Consider the following 22,316-nt stretch of genomic DNA (forward strand, 5'->3'; position numbering starts at 1 on the left):
CAATGTTGCCGTTTAAACCAATAATACTGAATTGAGTTAGCTTAATTACTATGTTCAGTTTTTATTGTTATGGCAACATCCAGCAATTTAACCAAACGAGCGTACGAAATTATAACATTGATGAAAACAATATTTTTACTGGTCGGATGGGCATGAAAATATGAGTTACCATTGAAGTAAATGAATACATATTATTTTTTCTGTGATGGGTAATTTTGCGTGCGTGAATGGGCTGGAATGACGTAATTTTTTCTATGTCATACATCGTTGTGATGGCTTTTGTTGGAATAGTTTCAATGCGACATACTAGCGTAAGACAATCATTACAACTTAATCGTTAATTTATATAACTTAAGTTTAGGTACTTTAAAATCAAATAAATTTCAAATTCAGTTATTTAAACTAATAACATGTCTAAAAAATTATAGTTGTAAAACTAATATCTGACTACAAAAGCTCTTGACTTTAATTATCATAACTTAAATGTCATAAGATATTATGAATGCTTCGCTGGTCATTGTCAAAGTAGACGGCGTTTTGAATAATATTTAAAAGTAAATATAGTCCTAGTCGTCACAATTTTTTTCAGCGCTTTATATAAATATAGTCATAAAAAGAAAATTAATCAACTCAGTGGTATTAATACATCTTACCTCATACTCCACGCCTTTCACTTTCATAATTGATTTGTAACACATTTTAATACTACATTTATAAATAAATCCTCCTATATCTAATACATTTTTTCTGATTTTATTGTATCATATGAGACTGTAATAATTTTATATTGACATGATATAAATTTATAAAAAATATATATATTTATCAATAGAAATAAGTATATTTTTTTACAGCGTACGTTGCTAACTAGCATGAGGCTCACCTGATAGAAAATGAATACCATCGCTGGTGCACATATGCGACACCGGAGGGCTTGCAGGTACGTTGCTAGTCTTTCAAGAATTATTAGGCTAATTTACTTAACAAGTAATGACGATATCACGCTAACCACCAGTTCCAAGCGAACTGCACAGGAGATATTAGTGGTGTTGTGCACAAGTGTGTGGGCAAGAACAAGTCAACTCTCATAATCCATTGACAATACTTCGACACGACAAAATATAGCTTAAGCAGGGACAACGATTTTACAGGCTTTCCAGAGGCGTGCCTACCAATTGACTTCTCTTTTTTGACGGAAAAACACCCACCCACACCCAAGCATCATTGGGGATTGAAGACTAAGACCAAAACCAAAATATACTTTATTCGAGAAGAATCTGTCAAGCACATTTGGATAAACATTTTGCAAGATAAAATTAATGGCTATTTATTCAAATAACGCTGGTTAACGCTGGAAACTCAATATTGTATTCCGACAAATAATTTAGTTGACCAAGGAAGGATGAATTTACGGAGACGGAAGCCTCGTGTTCCAAGTTTTCGATTTTTGATATTATCAGACGGCGACGAGATTTCGGCGCTTCATGAAGATGGGAATCGTAAACTTTCGAAACATATTCAGAATCTCTCAATAAATAACGTAAGTCAAGCCGAATTAGTAAATAACAATCTATAAATCTTCGTTATATGTATTTTTCTAGAGTTTGCTAAAATTCATGCATATAGATCTTAAATAATTGAATTGTATTATTATATAGGTTTCTGTACTTGAAATCGTACTTCTTCTTTGACTGGAATAGATAATTTTTGTATTGGTATCTCAAACTATTCATATGAATAAAAGTTAAATCAATCAGCTCAGGTACCTCAGGTGTATAAGAAGGGAGAGAAAATAAGGAAAATAAGTGAATTTTCCATTTATATATTTTTTTTATAAAAGATTTGTAGGCGAACGTACATATAGTAAGTGGTCTCCACAACCCATAGACTTTGGCACCGTAAGAAATTTTTACCTTTCCTCACATTGCCAATGCACTATCAACCTTGGGAACTAATATGACCCTAGTTTCTGGACTCACTCAAAAACGAAACACAACGATACTAACCGCCAAGTAGCAAGTCAGTCTTTTGGTGAAATTCACTTGTTATAAACACTGATCCAACGGGTCCGGCTCTTAAACTGTAATTTGAATGATACCTTTCGAAAAAATACCAGTCAATGTTTAATGTTTGAGCTTAGAATTATTACGAGTAAATAATTGATAATCATTTTAAAAAAATCATAATTATTATAATAACAAAATCTTAATGATTGTTTAAGAATAAATAAATAAGAAAGAATAGAGCTGGTTGAGTTTTATGTCCGAACGAGCTAATCCAAGTAACTACTTGTACTTGTGTGATTCTAAAAATATCTTTGTATTAATTATCTAGTTTTTTAGAAAGTTTGAGTTAGTAAATATTTTTACGATACGAACCATCGACGAAGAGTTACCATAACGGAGATAACTTGTTGGCCCACAGGTGTAAACATAAAAAAAGTAAAACAAAAGTCTGCTACTGCTGGGCCGAGGCCTTACTACACCAAGCGGTTTGATGGATACACGTCGCAGATTCTAATCATTCACCACCGAGCATAAGATGAATTATAAATACAAATTAAGCACATAAATTAAGTGAAGCTTGCATCAGATTTGATATCAGACTCATCGGTTAAGATTCACGCCTTATAACCACTGGGCTATCACGGCTCTACTTTTCCCTATCCGATCCGTAGGCGTCCTAAGCACGTCCTACACGATCCCGTCGACAGACTCACTGCCGACAACTCAACTCCCACAGTAGGTACATACAACACACACCGACCCCGCCGGCGGGGTCGAGGTCCCTCATACTTACCGTCCCGTCGACGCCTAGGCGTGCGACGTTGAATGCACACGTCATTCCTCCCTCGAATCGACGACGGCGTCCTAAGCCGAGGTTCGGCCTGACAGGAGGCGCATAGGACGCGCGTATTCTGAGCCCTTAAGTGGGCTCCCAACACAAGGCTTGAGTAGTTTAGCTCGCCTACCCCACCCGGTGACGCTGTAGAGGCCATTAGGACCAAGAGCAACTAACATTTCGAAAAAAAAAAAAAAAAAAGGCTCTACTTGTAATAAAGATGCATAAATAGTGCTTTTTTTAAAGCATCATCCAAATGTATATTTGAGAATGACATAGTAGTCAATTCTGCTATAAAGGCTATGGAAGCAATAAGATTGGAATACAATAAAGGGTTCAGAAAGCTGTTGAGCTAGAAGCGATCTTGTTCAGAATCAGAAAGTTTGGTTAACAGAGACACGGAAGGGATGACCACTGATAAGCGTACCCTGAATCTCGAGCGATATTCTGACTTTATGTTAAATCATAACATAAAGTCAGAATACCGCATCGTCAGTTTCATAAATAAGTGATAAATAACCGTAATGGGATTATTCTAGTTACATTTGAATAGTTAAGAAATATCACATTCGTCTCGTACTTTGGAAATAATTATTATTATGACACAAATTAAATGCTGGGCATACCTAGTAATTATTAAATATATTAAAACTACTAATTCAATGTTATTAATATAATTAAATAATCAAAATTCAATTTTAGAATACACAATTTATCAAGATAAATTTTGACTTTATCGATCAGTCAAAATTTTGTTTCCACAGGAGCTTGACTCATTATTGAACTAGCTTTAGTAGTCTGCGACTTACGATCGGCAACACCTACCGAATTATTCCGATCAATCTCGTCAAACCACGTAAGGTCTTTAATGTTGATTTCACACTGGGATCTCTCATCCGCATCCTCTGTTTTGTATGGTTCGTGCTTCGGGTCATGAAAACTTACAATGTTGAACACGGGGGCAGCGCCCGCGAAAGCAATTCTATTCTCATGGCTGGTGACAGCGAAAATTGCACCAGCAGCTGGGTAAGAACACGATATGTACCGGTTGTGCAGGTTTATAACTTCGAGGCAGTCTGTACCGCCACCGCCGATGATAGCGTATTTACCTTTTCTGTTGAACTAGAAAATAAAAATAATTAATTATATACTTAACACTAACAGCAATGATTTCATTAAGTGTTTGTTGGAGTTAATCCTTGTTGACTTCCAGGCAGGAGACATAACATAATTGTATTTAACTAACATGATTGTATTTTTAGATATTGAAAAAGAGTAACTACTGAGTTTCTTGCCGGTTCTTCTCGGTTGAATCTACATTCCGAACCGGTAGTAGCTTTACTTTAAATAGTTTGTTAAATGATGATTCAAAAGTGCTTATAAAAGCCAACTTGAATAAAGTATATTTTGATTTGATTTGAAACTACGTGTTAAGAGATTTTTTTATAATTCTAATATCGATCTATATAACATTGTTGTTTATAGTAAAAACGAAAAAACGATTTTTTATAATGACTAACTTAAAAAAACGACTAAGCCAATATGCATAGCTTATACCAAAAGATTAAGTGAATTTAGGAGACGTTATATTATTGTATAAGTAGCTGTACTTCGCACTTTTTGTTGTCTTGTTAAAATTACAATATTTACATAACAAGCTTTAAGATCTATGATGACGTATATATTCATTTATAAAAAAATAAGAGGATCCGAAATATACGTAAAAGTCACCAAGTAAAAGATTGATTTGAATAAATGTTAAATAAAAAGAAAGTATAGTTGAATATAGAATAGATAGAAAAGGATTTAGAAAACTGAGCTTAAGAAGAAACCATTAATTAAAATTCTTTCAAAAATCCACTTTAAATTGTTTAAGTTTCACTGGTAAAATTTCAATACTTATTTAAATTGTTTTCAACAAAATTATTACCAGATGGCATATAATCCACCTCACGTAAAGCAATTAACATTTCAACGTCCAAAATTTGAGCAAGTTGAATCGAATTATCCAAATAATATTCAAACAAAACCGCATTCGACCTTACAAAGCAGAAACTTTAATATCTGTTTACAGTGTACTTAGTAATTTTCGTAGAATTAAAGGAAAACAACCTACCTGAAACGATACTTAAAATAGCACTACAATTTATTTTGTATAAGAAGCATTTATTATTTTACGTAGACAAGCTATATAAATCATAGAATCACCTTTCCTATTCTCTAATGTAAAATTTAACTGCCCACCAATAAATTCCTGATTTAAGACATTATTTAAGGCGCCTATATGTAAAACAAAAGGTTCTGGTAATATATTCCTATAGCGTAGCTAACAAAATTAATGTCTAACATATATACGCAGATATTTTAATTTTATTCTTAATTGTATAAGGTTACCTTTACCATACGTTCATAGATCAAATTTGATTGTATAATGTTTTTACCTACTTGATATTAGGTATGTTGAGTCTTTATTAAATTTTAATAATTGTGTAATTATTATCATTCGAAACTTAGCTGATGTGTGTATTTTTGTATATTATTATGCTATAAGTGTAATTTAATGTTGTCCTAAAATTAAATTTAAAAATGTAACTCCTGCTACTTTTGCCGCTTCGATAATCGAATATTTATGTTAATGTAAAAGCTCGAACTATGGTAAATCTTAAGATTTTCCAGTAAAACTTAAGAAATAAATGCAATAAGTACCTGTTTCGATTTCCAGTATCGACACGCATAAATATATTCTCCGTCGACATTAGGACGCCTGTTCTGAGCTCGTATGATGTGCAGTCTTTTCTTGGCAACTAAATCCCATACCGTAAGGGCCTGTGTCGGCTGCCAGCTACCGGCAATGCAGTGATCCCTCTAGACATTGAATGCGTCAGTTGTAGTGTATATTTGTTGGATTAAACTACTCTTTATTTATTTCAAGACATTTCCATATATTATGATTAACTGCGACAAATTAGACCATAATTTATTATGAACCAATGACTCAAAGGTATAACATGTGAATCTTTACCGAAAAAATAACAGGTTTTAATTCGGGTAAACTTCATTGAATTTTCATGTGCAATGGATACCCGCATGTGTCGAATAAAACTATGTGAAATGTGTTTTCGATATTCATCACACCTCATTGAAGTACCGTGATGAAAAATGCTAATAATTATATATATATCCTATTTACTAAATAAACCGTACGTATTCAAAATAACTATCATGTAATATGTGTACTCAATAGTGACTCTTTGTTCTACCCGTCTGGGTAAGAGTCACCCAGATCGATATTCAACCGCCAAATAATGTTTTTTTCCGCGAAATTTTTAACTTGTTAATAATCTTACTTTTATGCTTAGTAAAAGCTAAAATCAATTCTGTTGACCGAAACGGAATTGTAATGGATTAGTCTTAGGTAAACACTTTAAAGCGACTCACTGGCGCTGACTTTTTCCATTCATAATTTATCAAAAAAGTGAGTTTCACTTTAATCTTTAAAGATCATCTTATAAAATCGAAATAAGCGAAAGCAACGACTAACTTCTTCACGAGCACACACTAATGAAAAGTATTAAAAATAATGTACCTCAAAGGCTCTGAACAAACTATGAAGGAGCGTCGAAGTTGATAACGAGGGACAGAACTGGATGAGAACAAGTTCACGACAAAGGCGGAGTTTTTAATTAAAACTACCTTGTCTCAGCTCTATAAACATCTCAAGTGTTACCATCTATAGACAGAGTGGAGCTTAAGATACAAGTTAGGCAGGCGCATGTTTTATTTTTTAAACATGTAAGTGTTAAAGGTCACAAAGCAACCAGTATTCGCTTTGAAAGTTTTAATAAATTATATAATTCAGGTATTTGGGTAGTATTAGGGTATTAATTATGTTCAAAATGTTTACGTTAAACGATGTTTTTTATTATTGTATCTTAAAAATAAATAATAATGAATATTTTCTTGTTTAAAAAATGCGTTCCTAAATTTTTAATACGATGAATCTTTGGTTCAGACTTCAACAAAAAGCAGGGAATTCCTTTTTTAAAAAAATAATCCTGATTTTTTGTTATACGTTTCTCCTTCAACATTAACGTTTAAAGTTTAAGCGAACCTTTTTACACGTGCGAAGCCAAGACGAGTAGATAGAGTTAAATAAAAATGGTTCTGTTTTTCTGCTATTGTGACATTTCTTGAAATATATCGAATTTATTAAAATCATAACGTTTTTAATATTTAACACGTAGATATTTATATTAAAATATCTACGCGTTAAATATTTACGAGATTGGGAACGCGTCAAATGACAAAACGATCGTGACAGGGCCGTTTCTCCTTTTATCTTTGCTTACACAAATACGATATATTTTGAATAAAACATGCCTTATACAGAGCCGTTAAAATGCCTATCTATAAAATTTAGCACACGACATGAATACCACAGGCGTAATTTCATAACAGCCTTCATTTATCACTCGCTTTCATGATACAAGTAAAACGCGGCATATTTTTCGATTAATCTTACAAAATCCGCGTAATATATTAAATATACGAAAATGGCTTTATCATTACGATACTGAAGAGCCTCCCTTCGTTTTCTGTTTATGTGTACGATACACTTAACAAACACAAGTTATATACAGTATATCAATAATGTAACACTTATCATTACAAATGTCTCGTTATTTAAAGCTTAGTATGTGTACTAACGTATCCTAACCTATATATGTATGTATGCGTTAAATGAATATCATAATATGGTAGAATAGTCATTTAAACAGTCATGATGAAAACCAATTGTTCTATAAAACATTCGGACAAAAATAACACAAACAAAAAAAAAATGTTTACAATTCATCCGAGGTAGAATAAAAACGTTTTCTAGGTCACTGCTGAAATAATGCCAAAAATGGCATGAAAAAGATCTGCGAGATCGTCTGTCACGAAAAAAAACAACATCTTGTTTTTGTCGTAATGATGTGTCTCTACTAACCAAGAGATCGTACAAAACTAGACAAGTAGACAGACAGCAATCAGCATTATTATACATATTCGGAGTGAAACTTCGACATGTTGAGACGTGTATTTTTTCGCCAATATTTTAGTTTTCGTTGTTACCTTATTAATGTCAAAAAGAAGTGTATTATTAAATTAATACTGACTTCGAGAATTTCTTGTATTATTTGTCCTTAATAATAAAGGTTGTATTGTTACACAATAGTAATAAATATGAAAATATATTTATTGTATGTTGTGGAAAAAAAATACTTCATATTTTTTTAGCAGACATTTAACATATAAATAATAATTATTATACAGTCTACTTAAAAATATAACGTTTTCACAAACCGACAAAGAAAAGCTATTTAAGCTCATAAATACATTTTTGTGCCGTCTCCTTTTTTTTAATGTAAATTTTTATTCCTGAGAAAAAGAGAAACATCGTGTATATACTAAGTTTATTAGTGAAACCGTAAGTGTTAAAGCAATTAACAGACTTTGTTCTTCTCAACATAAATGTTTCAACATAAATATTTCGACATTATCTACGAATGTCTTGTTCACGAATCTCGTGAACAAGACATTGATCCCGTTTTAAATACTTGAAGTTAATAATTACTATATCTATCAAATATATCAAAAACAAGTTTTTTTATACATAATCTCACGAGTTTTAAAACTAAGTACATTTTATATCTACATAACGGATACAATCAATATGTTAAAAATATATATGTTCAAAATTTTTAAAGTCCTATGTTGTATATGTTTTTTGTACTATAAAATCTATAAAAAAAATTTAATCGTTTACATTATCCTATGTAATAAATAATGTAAATACTGTAGTTAAAATGTTTAATTTATTTTTTTAATATTACTTACGTTTAAATCAATGCTGTCGCTGCAAATGTTGACTCCTTCGAATGTCATAACGCAACCGACTTTGCATCTTAAGTCCCAAATCTGGAATGAAGAGTTTCCTTCATTTCACTTATCGATTTGAAAAGTGGAAATGATCTAGTGGTCAGCACCGCAGTGCCTATAGTGAGTAAGAATCCCACATAACCCGGTATGGTGTCCTGTGTACCTTTCTAAAGGTTTTCACGGCATGAAAAAATAAATGTTATGAACATATTCATTTTAACCGAAGAATGCTGTTTCAAGGAAGGAAGGAAGGACCGCTCATTTCATGTTTATAATTTATCTCATGATCGGCGGATAAGAAATCTTCCTTTGAACACCCGCAAATAAAAACTCCTCACCTCCTCACCAAGATTATGCCCCAACTCTTCTCTTCAAAGGGATAAGACCCTAGTTAACTAGTGGGGCATTTACCGAAATTACAGACACGTCTTTATACAGGTAAATTTAAAAACAAATATGCAACAAGATTAATAAAAAAAATGTTTTTTTTTCTTTAAACTATTTAGTAGTAGTAGTAGCAGTAGTATAAAATTGGACGATGACTTAAAAAACTCCTTTTATGAAATAAAAAAAATATATATTCTTTAGCGTTGTTCATATTTTTATGATATCTAATAATATAGGTCTATGTTACAAAATATACACAATAAGAAATACTGTAAAAGAGTCTTTGTGTGACGACTCGGTCTCATCCCAAAGGCGCGTCAATACAGATTACACTTTAATAATAATAATAATTAAACAGTCCTTTCAATATATAATGTTCTATCAAAGAGACAAAGTAAATTTATATAAGTAAAAACATATATACATTAATTGTAGATTAGCTTAAAATATATACATACTTTATTAATGCAAACGGTCAAAAGGAACGCTCAATAAATAATTCTAACAGTTAACTGCCAAGCAAAATATTTTAATCTCAACAGAGACGCTTTGAGTTAGCGGTCGTTGTTCGCCATTTTTAATTCGAGGAGCGTTTACAAGCTTCATTTAACGACTTGAACCTCATAGAATTATGTTTAAAGGAATGCGCCGACATTGTCAACCATTACAACATTATTTAAACGTATGATTACAATGTGGAAATTAGCTCGCTTAGCTACTTGAAAGGTCTAAATGAAGCATCAGAAATGAAGCTTCATTTAATTTAATAGTCATGTCGACCAGAGACCTGCGTCAAAGAGACTTTTTTCATTACTTTTTGTTTCATGCTAAATATGTTATCGCATTACTGGAGAAAAAGTTTATGTATGACGTTAGTCAGGTACTATATTATAAAAAGAAATCTAATTAAATAAATGCATCAGTACATTTAGATGTACGGGTAGTTTGCTTTGGTGGTGGAAGGAGTATCTGTGAGCTCGTCTAGGTAGGTACAACCTAATCATTAATTTATTATTATATCATAATTCTGTCGCTAAACAGTGCTATTTAGTATTGTTGTGATATGGTGTAAAGGGTAAGTGAGGTGAGAGTGAATGGCGTTTTGTCGATATAAAGAAGTCCGTCTGGGTAGGTAACACCCACTTATCTGATATTCTACCGCAAAACAGCAATACTTAGTAACGTTGTATGGCGGATAAGTGATATATAAGATCTTAGTTTCAATGGTTGGTGGCGCATTGGCGATTCTTAATTAATAATGTGAGGGTTAATGTTTCCTACGCGCCAATGTTAGTTATATTATTGTAGAACGAAAATTGAGGGACATGGTCAAGGAACGTCACCTTTCAAACGTAGAAAAATAAATAAAAAGAAAATTTGAACTGTCAATTACATTCATGATGATTTTCATAATATTTTGCTTAAAACTTAGTTAAGCAGTGTCCGTCAATATATATGTTAAATGTTTTAGTAAATGGTCGATTATAATAAATGTATATACATCGACAAAGTTGGATTAGGGATCTAGTCCATATTGTACTTATAAGGACACAACGTAAATTGTTGTTTGTCGTTATTATGTCAATAACGTTACTAGACTCATCTCATTCACCCTCCACATTTGGACAAATTGATAGCTATTGTTGCTTGTCGGTAGAATATACAGTGAGGGTGGAACGTACATACATAAACGGACTCGTAAAGGGCATTAACACCTGTAGAGTGACATCAGCTCGGCAAAGTTTTCATATTAAATATTCTAAATTTAAAATAAAAGAACTTTCATTTTAAAAGTTATTTATGTATTAAAAAAAAAATGTGATAATAAAATAAATTAAACGTGATATATTATTGTTTTTGTGAATATTATTTTAAATTTGTATGTAAATTGTATAAAAGACTTCTTTTAGGATATTCTGCTCAATATCTAGTCACTAGACCATTATTTTTATTTCTTTTCCTAGAAAATTTACGCGCATCCTCCACATGAAATGGGGTATTCGTGCGGTATACCCAGTAAAAACCAGCGATACTCACTTCGTATTTTGGGACGGGTGTCACCGAAATCGCTTGAGCATACCACTGTCCCGTAGTTTTTTTTTAGTTGTCTCTGGACTAACTTGACAGTAATAGTACTTTTGATAGTAGACATATTTAAGATAAATCGCCAATCTGGGATGACTTGCTTTACCTCCCCACGCGAGGAGGTGTTTCAAAATAGAGAGTCTATTCCTAAAATATCTATTAAAGACATCCAAATGAAGACTAGATGCATTAATTGTAGCTGAATTTGTGATTCCTAATAATTTTAAGAAATTAACCGAGATGGCCCTGTGGCTGGAACACTTGAACTTGTCTTAAACAAAGTTGATGGTTCAAACAAATTGATGGAAACCAGCATATGTGTCTGACTTTCACTGTGTTTCCATCGACCTGCAGTGGAGCAGCCTGGTGGAATAACTTTCACACCTTCTCCTCAAAAGGATTGGAGGCTTTAGCCCAGCTGTGGTACATTTACATATTTTACTTAAATTTTATAAGACATTCCTCGTTTTGTTAAAAAAAAGGGTTATTAAAATATTTACATTTATATTAAAATGTTTTTAGATATTCAAATTGTCATTTTGACATCTAATCTCTTAATAAATTAAATAATAGCTTATTAAATGATACAATTTTTTTCAATAATAAATAATAAACTCAATATAGGGAACTGACTTTAATTACCTATATTGAGTTTTATTTTTCATCTCGTACTCTGGAGCCCAAAGATATACTAAGGATAATCTGATACCTGTGTAATGTATATCCACCAATCTGCATACAAGCTTAATTACACTGAATAACAACAAGCTAACTCTGATACTCCTTGGAAGTTGTTGGTCCAGTTTTGAGTAAACTGGACCAACAACTTTCAAGTCCACCGAAAGGCTTGCACTTTTCCGGCTTTTAGGGTATACGAGAAATCTCTTCGTGAAGACTCTCGAGTCCTATCGGTTGGGTAAAATCACCAACGAATTTTGGTTTCATGGAGTGGATGTGCGTGGCAGAAAATGCTTTAAAAATCACGCTATTACGTATTTCCAGATATCGAAGTACTGTGGATAGAATTTGTAAAAAATAATGCATATTTCTTTAAAACTTACCCTCAAAGTGTTATCCCAAGCTCCACTGGCAAACATGTATGGTTTTTGATCGTGACATCGGAGCGCACAAACGGCTCCATAATGCATCCTCTGAAGTTTCTTCGGTATGAACTGCAGACGTAACTTGTGAACCTTGTACGTTAAAACCACCTGAAAGAGCACAGGAATAAACTTTGTCGACAACTAAGCATCAGTACCGAGTTGTTAGTTCGTGTTTACTTTATATGCAAACAATGTAAGGACCCTTTGTAATTAATTTATTATCAAAGAACTTTCTGTTTACAGTTATTATAGTTCACCCGTTAATACTGTAAATATTTACATATTCAATTAAAAAAACTTAACAGACGTCGATCGTAGTTAACATGAACATACTCCTAGAACAAGTTTAAGCGTTTATTTAAAGTCACACATTAACAGCCTGTAAATTTCCCACTGCTGGGCTAAGGCCTCCTCTCCCTTTGAAGAGAAGGTTTGGAGCATATTCCATCACGCTACTCCAATGCTGGTTGGTGGAATACACATCTGGCAGAATTTCATGCAGGTTTCCTCATGATATTTCTTTACCGCCGAGCACGATATGAATAATAAACACAAATTAAGCACATGAAAGTGCTTGCACAACTGCATGAAAATGCAGTGGTGCTTGTCTGGGTTTGGACCCGAAATCATCGGTTAAGATGTACGCGTTCTAACCACTGGGCCATCTTGGCTCATTTTATTAAAATGTATATAATTAATTTCTTTAAAAACGGGCATAGATAAAATTAAACGTTAATTATGATTAATAAAATCCTTTATTATGATACAGGATTTTGCACACAGCGTTGTTTGAAATTTATACTCATTGTTTCATCAAGATAATCCTCCTAATCTTTTAATTGTTTTTAAGACAGAGAATCCGAGGACTTAAATGTAGAATCAAAGATCATTCCGTTTGTCAATTTATTTGAATATACATAATTTATTACATTAGCGCTAACGCATAACATTTAAACTCAAGATAAATATTATTAATATTTGATTAATCATTATCTTATTTAGATAAACAAATACGATCATTTATCACTAATAAAAGCATATTTTGTTTATAATGATTAATATTATCTCTCTGTCACGAGTATACCTAGTATTATGATCACTGGGCAGTATCCCAATCTTCGGAATGTAGATTCTAACTTGAAGAACCGTCCAGAAAATCAGTAGTTACTCTTTTCCGACAGTTATAGACTTTTAAATACAATAATTGTATTATTACTTATTTCGCATGGAAATCAATGAATACTAACGCCATACTTTTAATACCACACCACACGAGTAATACGCCTGTGGCCTACTATAATATACAAGTATTATATTTATCATTTATCTATTCTTATTTACTATATATGTACTCGATATAATATTTAACATATATTTATTCGCCACCGCACCCGTGCATTAGAGACGCGCGGGTCACCGCCTCGGCTTTTGTTTTTATGCACCGCGTCAGGAGTTCGAGAACAATGCGCGCGCGCCGCTACGCCGCGCCTCGCACCAGTCGGTACTCGACTTCTCGCCGCGAAACCCGTGTCGCCTGCTACCGCCCGCTTATGCTAGCTTATTCACCGCGCATTCGCTTTCCTTGCTACAAGTATTTTTATGTAATTGTGCTCACTTTACTTTCTGCTTTCGTTTCTTCTACCTGTTATACTTCTATGGACTATTTGGCTGTGTGAACTATCCTTGTGTGCAATCGTGTTGAACTGTATTGTGTATAATCCATTGTTCGTGCAATTAATAATCAAAAGAGATATAATCTAGGAATCACTTGCTTAATTTACCGCCTATATACATCTACACAAACATACTCACCGCCCAACATCCATACGTCTTATTGATCAAAGCTATTTTAACATTGGTTTCTTTAGGATCTTTTTTAGTTTGTTACAGAAATATAACAAGAGGATTCAAGGGATTAATTGACAAAGCTAAACATATTTGAGGAATTTTATTATAGAAGCGAACACCTTGCCCAAGGATGAATTGTCTTTGCGGAGACGAAAAGGTTTTCTGTTTTTATCAAAATAATCACTATTATTATGGATATACAGAGTATTTTTGTAAATATATTATGATGCCACCGTTAGTATACAATTTTATTAAAAACATCCCGTCAACAGATATCAGATTGTAAATTGCCGTTACGACTCTCTTTTGATGAATGAGTTATACTCGTGAAAATGTATTCATTGAATTCAAAATTAATTAATTACGTTTTGACTACTATTTTCTCTAACTAATTATATAAATGGATTTCAAAGACATCGATTACGTAAAAGGACGAGAATACTTTTATGTCATATTTTAAGGTGAACTTAACTACTGTTGTTAACGTTTAAAGCAAAAAAAAAAATTTTTAAATTCTAAATTTTGTTGCTTATTATAAATGCGAAAGTTTTTATAATGTTTTCCAATTGAATAAGGACTAAAGATTTACGTATGCCACGCGATTTTCTAACAACTCAACTATACTGTGCGCTACTAACTGTTCTTGACTAATAATTTATTTACATTAAAACACTATTTCACTTATATCCACTTTAATTTTAATTACAAAGTTCCGATAACAATTTCGTCGAATCCATAATGAATATCACACATGAATAATATAAGTTCTCGACCAATGATATCGTGGCAATTTGATGTCGAATGTTATTTACTCGTATTTAGATTTTCTTCTTGTGGTTTGAATACACTGTGTGTTTAGATGTTTTGTAGACAATCGATAAAACTGCAAGTCACATTCAAATAAAATTTAACTCCCTACGTGGGAGGACTCTCTACCTTTTAAGTTATATTAACCTGCTATCGAAAACAAAATATGTGAATGTTTTTCTTTTTAATGTAAATCATATGAAAAATATAACTTTTCAATTCATGCATATTGAACCTAGTAAGTAAATAAATAATCCTGTAAATTATATTTTAAGGGGGCAAATAGCAGCTAGTAAGGCAATAATTAATAAATAAATAACTATAAATAATAATTATAAGGAGAATAATATTAAAATTTCAACCATGTTATGCAAAATTTATACCTAGATATTCCTTGCAAGTTTTTTTACAGTAAACGGGCTAGTATAAATAAATTTCAATTAACAAAAATATATCACAACAAACAGTTAATGTTTTTGTTCATGTTTGTTATTTATAAATAAATTTATTACGGAATATTTAAATATTGGTATCGATATCAAAGCTTTACAAAAGATTAATTAAAAACATGTTACAATGCAGACGAAATAAATAAACCGTGTATGAAATAACTCTCGTATTCGTTCAAAGCGAAAATGTTTCAGTAAATAATAGCCTAAGCGGACAATAGTTTATTGGTTGTATAAAAACTCTATACTAAATAATTTGAGTTGATTAAACTTGCTATCCTCTTCTGTCCTACATATGAGAACGAGATAGATAAACCTGTTTACATTCATAGATTTTAATGAAATTATAAAATAAATTAGGTATATACTCCAATATATAGCCCAACCGAACAAAGCCTCGGGCAATGTAACTCGCCAATTATTTATATCTATTATTTTGATTTATATGTCTAAGGAAGCCCAGATAGACTGAAAAAGTTGATAACGCGTCGAACAGATATGTTGCCGCCGGTTGGCCACTAAGTAAACGCACACTGGTGAAGTAGTTTGGCGTTTGGAGATTGTCAAGCGTATCAATCACACACACCAAGATAATAAAATTGTCTGACTTGTTTTAATAATTTATCTCTATATTGTCTATTAGTTCCAGTATCACACAAAAACTAATAAGCTGATTTTGATTTAATGTTTAAGATTTATGATTAGAATTACCTATTTAAAAAAAATCACCACATTTTCCGCAACCAGAGTAGCTAATATAACGTGACATTTGAGTCCAAGTTAACGATCTTTGCAAGCGGAGCTGTATCATCTATTGCGAAAGTTTGTCGGTTAAGTTGGCTGTACGGGCAGTTATATTGGCTGCACATTAACAATAGCTAATTATTGGAAAATGCACGACAGTGAAACCGCGTGTAAAAACTGTTACGAAATAGGTAAATCTTATCTCCGTCAATTTTCAGTACTGCGTCATGGTAACAGAATCCTTGACCGACGACCTACTTCACACGGGTTAAGGACTCTCGAATAAGTCGTAAATGATATCGCATATTGCCAATAAAGTGAGATTATGTTAAAATATTTTACGATCAACCATTTTTAAATGCTCTCTGTAATATACAATTGTCATCTAAGAATATACAACTAATACAGCATACCAATCAACAAATTAAAATCTCTAGCTATACCTATAAATCGTCTTATAATTACAATTAAAAATATACTTTGATCGAGGAATGAGTTTTAAAGCATTTTCTAAATAAATTAAATTTAAAGCCATCGGTTTATAGATTCAGCAAAGAGGAATCATCTATGAATTCAGTAGTTACGATTTAATCAATCATATTGGCACATGATACAGTTAAATTTCTATATCCGGTATGAAAATTTACGAATATTAACTTCAAGCTATTTTTGTTGTATATACAATCTTAGTACAGTGTCATAACGATGAATTACTGATCAATGGGTATATATTTTTAAGTTTAGTTAGTTTATGTATTATATAAATATATATATTATTTACGTATTTGCGAAGACGAAAAATTGGTCTCATTTTCCTGTTTTTTAACAAACTAGTCGATTTTCTTGTGTATAAAAAATATTGTTGTAAATTTATTATGACACTACCGTTGGTTGGTTGGGTTTTAGCTTAGAATTAAAATGCCCTTTGAAATTTTGAAACTTACTGCATCTTTTGATATATTTTTTTTCATTTTCCCTGGAAGTAGGTATATAGTAGTATATAACCGTCGTTTATGTGTCATGTTACTAAATATATGTATTTAATAACGAAATGTGAATATAATATCAAAACAATATTTTAAGTCACAACAAAATTGCCTTAAAGAAGTCCAAAGACTAAAGATTCTTAATTAGACTGACGCTGCTGCTCAGAAAACCAGAAGAAGCAAATGGAAATATTTAGTCAAATATATTAAAAAGTTTTCATATGTTTACGTCTTCGTAGTAATACGGTACAATATGCTTTAAATATTATTTGTTTATTTTATTTTAATTAAACGTATTAAAATTCTCTCATTCAGTAATAAATGTAAATTCTAATGCATATTCAGTGAACAGTAACTAGAAAATGTAAATGTTTTAGAGCTAATAACAATAAATTTAACACCTGACGTATTTCATTCGTACTATTTCGTTTCTTGAGGATATTTTATTTCGATTTCAAAGATTGTAAAGAGAGTATATCTCTCTAATAAAATATCCAATGATTATAAATTTTAAATGTAAAACAGCTACAACAAAAAACAAACCTTAACACTTTTCGACAGGAAAAAATATATATTTTTAAATAATAAACCTTTATACGATACTCTGACCAAGCTCAAGAATATTTCTAAATGACCTAAAATTATATAGGTATATATATTAAAAGAAAAAAATATGATGACCTCCTCGTTGGTCTGGTCACCTTGTGTGTAACCTATAAGGCCGTAGATCTCGTGATTCTGCGACAAGCCCCGATTTGAGTTAATCAAAAGTAATTGGTTTTTCCGTAAAAAAATCTTAATAGCAGCTCGAAGTTTGGAAGTTGGTACAGTATACACATCGAGGCAGAAAGCACTTAGAGACAGGCACTGACTGAACTTTTTTCGTTCGTATCTAGTCTAGTCACTTGGAAACCTGCTTGCCTTACTAACCAGCAGAGGAAGATGGAATAACCCCCAAATCCTCTATAGTTAAAGGACTTTGCCTTACTTAATAATGAAAATTAATAACATTTCTAGGCCAATTACTTTTCTTTTTGCAATTTTATATGGTTAGAGTGACTGATAAATGTGTCGTCTGACGATTAATGGACACTACCCCAATTGACGTTCTAAGAAATACCCTCACATCAACTATGCGCCACTAACCTTATGAGTTTCCAAGATGTTATATATTTTTGTGCCAGTAACAATACTAACTCACTCATCTTTCAAACCAGAACACACCGATACTGTACATTGCTGTTTGGTGGTAGAATATGTATGTAATAAATTGGTACCTAGTAAATTTTGAGAAAGTAAAATTTGATGCACTGGATGCTGAAATAACTATTTTTTATATCCATGATAATAAATAACTTGTAATAGCAACTTAACTAAGTAATAATGTTAACTATATAATAATAAATGCTAATTAACCTCTTGAGTTTCCATATCGTAGATTTTTATGGACGTATCAGCGTAACCGACGGCCATTTTAGTCTGGTCAGACATTATTCCCAAGGAGAGCGCCGGGCATCTTTCTACGGCAAATAACATTCTGCTAAAATATTTAACTAATTCCTTTTACTAAGTAATTGAACGCTTTATTACAGTGGTAAATTAAACGAAGTATTTTGCTATTAGCAACACTAAACTATATTAAATATTGCACTTTGTACTTTAATTGCAAGAAGAATTTATTATGAAGTTGCTTCATTGTTTGGATTTTTATCAAAATTTGTTGATATATAAGTAATATCCTAACAATTTTTATATTATCTTATACAACTTGGCAGTATGGCTTTGTGCAAGCCGGTCTGGGTAGCCACGAGGCAGTAATACTAAGTAATGCTTTGTTCCGGCTTGGAGGTTAAATTTACCAGTGTAAGTAGTAAGTAGGCAGGCACAAGAGACATAACATCTCGATTCCCAAGGATGGTAGCACATTATTTTGTTGTGTAAGAATTTTAAAAGTGGTCATCACTGCCAATAGACATTCACGCCGTATGGAATTTTCACTCATCTACCGATGTCATAAAAAATACGTTCCATTTATTCAAAAATATAATAATTATAAAAAAACGAGCAGGTTTCTTTAAAGTTCGTTATAAAATGTTAAAATCGCAGAAAATGCACCGAAATAGAAATAAATTCAAATTTACTCAGCAAATAGTCAAAGCCAAAGTCTAAAATCTTTATTCAATACTCAGCACACGTACTAGTTACTTTTAATTGTACAGAAAAAAATTAACCAACGAATCGCAACCACCAGAACCACCACCACCACCAGAAGAACCACCTCAGATCTGAGGTGACCAAGAAACGGCGAAAGAAACTCAGCGTGAATTTACTTTTTGTTTTAACAATATTTAACAGTATTTAATATGATTTTTTTCATATTTTTCTTTGAATCGGCCTGGAGGCGATCGCTTCATTCTCAAAGTATGTTATCATCTAAGAAGTCATTAGTTTTATAACATAATTTTTAACGTTCGTAACTAGCTTATGCATGTTCCTTTCAATCATTTGACTTTTCGTTCAAATTATAGTTGATATACGTATATTTACTATGTATACATACGTGTTATGAACGGCGTCGAAGAGGAAGAAATACCAAGAGATCCGTAAAATTGTGTGTTATAGCACTCTAGCGCGGGATCCGCGCGGATGCAATATTCTGGAGGGTCGTCTATCGATGTATGAAACTGTACGTGATAAATACTCATATGTAGTTAAGCCGTTAAAGTAGTACCTATGTTTGTTTGCTACACAAATATATGCACAATAAACAGAAAACATTTTCGTCGACCTACACAGGTAAGGAGGTTTAATGTAGTTTAATATTAAAAGAGCTGAAGAACTGACTAATGTAATAATTAAATGTTAATAACTTAGTAATTAATTACAACTATAGTATAAAAAACATCAGTATAATTTTTAAATTCAAAATAAATTTAGTATGAAATGTCAGTAATGATTTGAAGTAGGTAATAAAATCTTGGAATAATAATACCGTCTAAAGGCTGTAAGTCTAAAGTTTTTAATCAAAATAAGTAAATCCGTCTTTAATTATTTCTAGTGATAGTACAGATGTTATGTCTTTATATCAAAGCTATTAAATATGATTTAATTTTTTTCATTATTATTTAAGTATTTCCAAAAACTTACCACTAAACATGAATAGCAAAAATAGATCTAAAGAATAATTAAAATGTGCGTTCCTTCGATTACAGGAAAACCAGAGCTTGCATAATTAAGTTGGACTAAGCTGAATGCTGTAAAAATAAAAACATGGAATAATTTCAAAGAAACTTACGTTAGGTATTTCGATTCGATAAATAGCACCGTCAGTGCACGCAGCATAGCAAACTCTTTCTTCTGAACGACTGTATTCTAAAGTATAAACAGGCTTCGGCGGGTACTGGATATTACGCAGCGTACAGAGTACCACGCCTGTACTCCCATGGCGCATCTAACAAAATATTATATTTTCTTTGTGAATTTGTGTATTACGTATTAGGTTAGGTATACCTAAAAAATTGTATAGCGTATTATCATATTCGTTAAAAGAAAACCAGTCATCGATAAAACTACCTGTATCATCCCTGACGTGTGACCAACGATAATATGGCCTCCGTTAGGAGAGTAGGTCAAAGCCGTTATGGCACCCAATTCAGAACAATACCATCGATTGAACAATATCTCATTCCTACTATTGTGCAAGAATTTTTTTTCGTTTTCTTTTATCCAAGCAAAGCGATTACGTTGCTCTTTAGGTCCTTGATAAAACATAGGATACCAAATATTTGGAACATCCTCATTTTTGTAGTAGGATGAAATATTTTTTATATATTCCGTTAAAATTTCGCTTTGTTCCTCCATATTTTTTCATGACTTACCAGATTATATAAAATTACATTTTAATTTTACTCAAATTTAATTGGCCTGTCATTTCTAGGTATTGTTAAGCAAAAACTAGGATTTTTTTCTAAACTAGGCATATACTTGCGACAGCCGAAATTATTCGTTTTAGTTTATTTCAAATTAATCTTCAGTATAAGTCAAATGCTAAAATGATGAAAATAATAAATCAAAGGACGCTTTTGTGTTTTAAAGCTTTAGGTTACACTATAAACCTGATATCAAATTTAGTTATATCGTTAAAATTGGGTAAAAAATGCGTTGATGCAATTTATCGTTTTATTTTCAGTTTTATTTCATGTTTGTACCCACTTGCCCAGGTGGACCAGTGGATAGATCGTAGGTTCAGCGTTTAAACATAGAGTAGATACATAATGAGACTGAGTTTTTACGTGATTATGATCCGTCTCATTTGTGGTTATGAGGGAGAATTCTGCCTCATATGGATGAAATTCTTCCTCATCGTGTCTCCCACGAGTATCTCATTGGAGCAGATTGCTATAGTAAGCTCCTAACTTTGAAGAGGACTCTGCCCAGGCTTTTAATATTGACAGTCATTGGTAGAAAAATTGCAACGATAATCAATTAAAAAAGTGGGTTGACTTTGTGCTTACGAAATGTTAGGAAGATATAAGATTACCTGAATTAAACCTGTTGAATGACCTGCGATTAGAAATTCACCTTTCGGAGAGTACAGTAAAGAGGTAATGAATCCTGACTCAGACAAATAACTTAAAGTGGCAAGGTTCTTATTTGGAGTATCTTTAAAAAATCTTTCATAATTTTCTTGAACCCAAGTGTCTTCTACCAATTTTGATTTTTTTTCAACAAAAGAGGTAAATCCTGAAATTCCATGCTCTTCTTCTCTTAATCTCTGTTTATTTATTCGATAGCCATATTCCCTTACGAAAACTTGAATATCAGACTCACTCTCCGATAAATTAAATCGGCTATAAGTTGATATATTATAAAGGCTCGATGCCATGTTATCAAGTTCAATCTCAAATATAATAATATTTTCTTCCTCTTTGGCCGCTAGATATCATAGAAGATATTAAAATAACATAAGTCTGAAACGGAATAAAATTATAAATGTCAGTAGAAGAACAAAATTAAAGTAAACCCTTTTTTACCCATCTAATTTACTTATTCAATTTTATAGAATATCATAGTTGAACAGATTCAATATTTGCAAATTATTATTAACTTATAATGACAACATTTTATTTTCATTGTAATCATAA

The 22,316-nt window shown here is 32.0% G+C and overlaps 1 protein-coding gene across 1 annotated transcript; it reads right to left on the minus strand.

The window, feature by feature from the left end:
* Nucleotides 1-3,585: 3,585 nt before the first annotated feature.
* LOC113399819 (uncharacterized) lies at nucleotides 3,586-22,068 on the minus strand. Its single transcript, XM_026639062.2, has 8 exons — nucleotides 21,713-22,068; nucleotides 20,468-20,623; nucleotides 19,733-19,856; nucleotides 18,589-18,692; nucleotides 12,297-12,446; nucleotides 8,722-8,802; nucleotides 5,548-5,706; nucleotides 3,586-3,963 (listed from the first exon to the last, which is right to left on the minus strand). Exons 1-8 carry the CDS (start codon nucleotides 22,055-22,057, stop codon nucleotides 3,586-3,588), a joined length of 1,497 nt encoding a protein of 498 aa, XP_026494847.2. The 5' UTR covers nucleotides 22,058-22,068.
* Nucleotides 22,069-22,316: the final 248 nt, after the last annotated feature.

This window comes from Vanessa tameamea, chromosome 8 (genome assembly GCF_037043105.1).
Source record: "Vanessa tameamea isolate UH-Manoa-2023 chromosome 8, ilVanTame1 primary haplotype, whole genome shotgun sequence".
Classification (NCBI taxonomy): Eukaryota; Metazoa; Arthropoda; class Insecta; order Lepidoptera; family Nymphalidae; genus Vanessa; species Vanessa tameamea.

Coding starts and splice junctions, on each gene's coding strand:
- LOC113399819 (XM_026639062.2), bottom strand. CDS start 22,057: ATGGCATCGAGCCTTTATAATATATCAACTTATAGCCGATTTAATTTA. Junction 19,857..20,467: donor ATCGAATCGAAATACCTAAC/GTAAGTTTCTTT, acceptor TATCACGTACAG/TTTCATACATCGATAGACGA. Junction 8,803..12,296: donor CTTGGGATAACACTTTGAGG/GTAAGTTTTAAA, acceptor TCTTCATTCCAG/ATTTGGGACTTAAGATGCAA.